The following is a 3,038-nucleotide window of genomic DNA, read 5'->3' on the forward strand; positions in this document are numbered from 1 at the left end:
AAAGTGAGTTTGTCTGCATCCTTTACCATCAGGGCTACTGCCGTGATGATCCTTAGGCCCGGGGCCATCCTGAAGCTACTGGGTCTAATCTCTTAGATAAGTAGGCAACCAGGCGCTTCCATGGCCCCAGGCGCTGCATCAGTACCTCTTTTGCTATCCCCCTCCTCTCATCGACAATGAAGAGGGTGAAGGGCTTCAGAGGGTCTGGCAACACCAGGGCTGGTGTCTTTAAGAGGGCAGTCTTAAGTTCATCAAAGGCCTTCTGCTGTTTCGCCCCCCAGGCCTTATCTTTGGTTGCCTCATACAGGGGCTTCACTATCTCAGCATACCCCAGACTCCATAGCCGGCAGTAGCCCACTGTCCCTAGAAACTCCCAGACTTCTTGGGTCGAGGTTGGGACTGGCAGCCTGAGAATAGTCTCTTTCGTGGCCTCTGTTAACCATCTGGTCCCTTCCTTCAATTTATACCCCAGGTAGGTGACTGTCTGCCTGCATATTGAGGCTTTCTTTGCGCTGGACCCATAGCCCAATTGTCCCAGTTCCTGGAGGAGGTCTGCAGCGGCCCGGTGGCATTCAGCCTCGGTGGCGGCTGCCAGAAGCAAGTCATCTACGTATTGCAGGAGTGTAACTGAGTCACGACTCCGGTGGAACGAGTCCAGATCCTGATTTAAGGCTTCATTAAACAGAGTAGGAGAGTTTTTGAAGCCTTGTGGTAGTCTAGTCCAGGTTAACTCTCTGGAGGTTCCCGTACTGTCATCATGCCATTAGAAGGCAAACATGTGTTGACTGCTGGGTGCCAGGGCTATCCTTTAGGTCCAGGGTAGTATGCTAAATATGTGAAGGGGGTAAGTGACTTAGCAGGGTTTAAGAGTTGGGGACCGTGGGGTGGATGTCCTTGATCCTCTTATTTACTTCCCTCAAGTCCTGGACTGACCTGTAATCCTTTCCCCCTGGTTTCTTAATGGGGAGAAGCGGGGTGTTCCAGGCGGAGTGGCAGGGTTTCAGTAACCCAGCTTCTAAGAAGCGGTTAATGTGTGAGGCAATCCCTTTTCACGCCTCAGTGGGCATGGGGTACTGGTGGACCTGGATAGGCTGGGCCGAGGCTTTCACTTCAACCACTACTGGTGTTCGGTGGGTCGCCAGACCCATAATGCTATCTCTGCCCATGCCTGAGGGTACGTTCTAAGCCAGTAATCCATCTCATGGGGCCACTCTATGGGGGAGGAGGTGTCCTGCAGGGCAAACAGGCGATGCTCATCTGCGAGGGACAAGGTCAAAACATGGAAGGGCTATTCCTGGCCGTCCATTACTTTGATGCCGTCCGGCTCAAAGCAGATACGGGCCTGGACTTTGGTTAGGAGATCACGCCCCAACAAGGGGGCTGGGCATTCAGGGATAACCAGGAAGGAGTGGGCCACTTGGTGGTGGCCCAAGTCCACCCAGCGCCTACTGGTCCATCGATAAACCTTGGACCCAGTTGCCCCCTGCACCAGGCTGGTTTTCTGAGATAGGGGCTCCGTGGGCTTGTTTAAAACCGAGTACTGGGCTCCTGTGTCCACCATGAATCCCACTGGTTTCCCCTCCACATACACAGTTACCCAAGACTCGGGGAGAAGATCTGAGTCCCGTCTCCCCTAGTCCCTGTCCATTCCTGCCAGCAAAACCCAAGCGTCCTGTCCGGTGTGGCTCTGGCGCTTGGGGAATTCCTTCTTCCAATGTCCATATTCTTTGGAGTTCATGCATTGCCCCCTATCTAGCCTGGGCCGCAGTTTTCGAGGTCAGGTTGGTCCGGCTGGACCTGGTCCTGCCCAGGCTGTGCCCTGCACCCCTGCCAGGAGGATCTTGGCCATCTCCTTTTGCTGTCTTTTGTTCTCCCTATTCAGATGCTCTCTGTCCTCTTTCCTAATTCTTTCTTTTAACTCCTCATTTTCCTTTCTGATCCTATGCTACCTTTCCTCCGGAGTCAACCGAGTGTTAAAAACTCTCTCTGCCACTTTCATCAGATCCCGAATGGTCATTTCCCCCAATCCTTCCTGCTTATATTTCTTTCTAATATCTGGGGCAGCCTGGTTTATAAAAGACATCATTACCGCTGACTGATTCTCCTCTGCCAGGGGGTCCAAAGGGGTGTACTGCCTATAAGCATCATAGAGTCGTTCTAAGAACACAGCCGGGCTTTCCATTTCCGCTTGTATCACAGCTTTTACCTTAGCCAAATTGGTGGGGCGGCGTGCCGCTGCTCGGAGACCTGCCCTAAGAGTCTGGCGGTAAACCTGGAGAAGCTCCCTACCTTCCACGTTCCCGAAGTCCCAATCCGGTCTATTCAAGTAGAAGCGCTCGTAGATCAGGTTCGGCAAGGTCGTTGGCCGTCCGTTGTCGCAGGGGGACATTCTTTCTGGCCTCCGTGAGGATCCGCTCGCGCTCTTCCGTAGTGAACAAGGTCTTAAGGAGCTGCTGGCAGTCGTCCCATGTGGGGCTATGTGTATGCATGACAGACTCAAACAGGTCAGTCAGGCCCCTCCGGTCTTCAGAGAAAGGAGGGTTTTGAGACTTCCAGTTATACAGATCACTGCTTGAAAAGGGCCAATACTGGTAAGATGGTTCCCCATCTGGGCCAGTACCTCCCAGGGCCCGTACGGGGAGAATGGGTGCCCTGGCTGAGGTGGAGGAGGATGGTTCCTCTTCTGGGGTCTCCTCCCGGTGCATAGGAGGCCTTAATTCCCACACCGGTCCCTGGGCCGGGCCAGGGGAGCTGAGCGGGAGGCGGATGAGTGAGGGGGCTCGGGAGGGGCGGCTGCTTCAGGTTGGAGCGGCGCCACAGGTGCGTATGGAGGAGGGGTTTCTTCAAAATCTAGGTCTATCAGGGAGGGGTACAGGTCCAACCCTTCCTGTAAGACAGGTTTCTTGGATGGGTTCCCCGGGAGTTTCGGTTGGGCGATAAGAGTGGGCGCAGTAGAGTGGTGGGGGTGCCGAGAGCACCCGGGGAGGGAAGGGCGGATCCTCCCGCTTCTTGTGGACAAATGGTTTCAGCCAGGAGGG

The 3,038-nt window shown here is 54.7% G+C and overlaps 1 protein-coding gene across 1 annotated transcript; it reads right to left on the minus strand.

The window, feature by feature from the left end:
- Positions 1-1,564: 1,564 nt before the first annotated feature.
- Positions 1,565-2,709, minus strand: LOC116574362. Its single transcript, XM_032315095.1, is given in 2 exon segments — positions 1,565-2,383; positions 2,385-2,709. Coding segments are annotated over 2 exon segments (759 nt in total). The 5' UTR covers positions 2,706-2,709; the 3' UTR covers positions 1,565-1,945.
- Between the last annotated feature and the right edge of the window lie 329 nt (positions 2,710-3,038).

The sequence above is a fragment of the Mustela erminea genome, chromosome 15 (assembly GCF_009829155.1).
Source record: "Mustela erminea isolate mMusErm1 chromosome 15, mMusErm1.Pri, whole genome shotgun sequence".
Classification (NCBI taxonomy): Eukaryota; Metazoa; Chordata; class Mammalia; order Carnivora; family Mustelidae; genus Mustela; species Mustela erminea.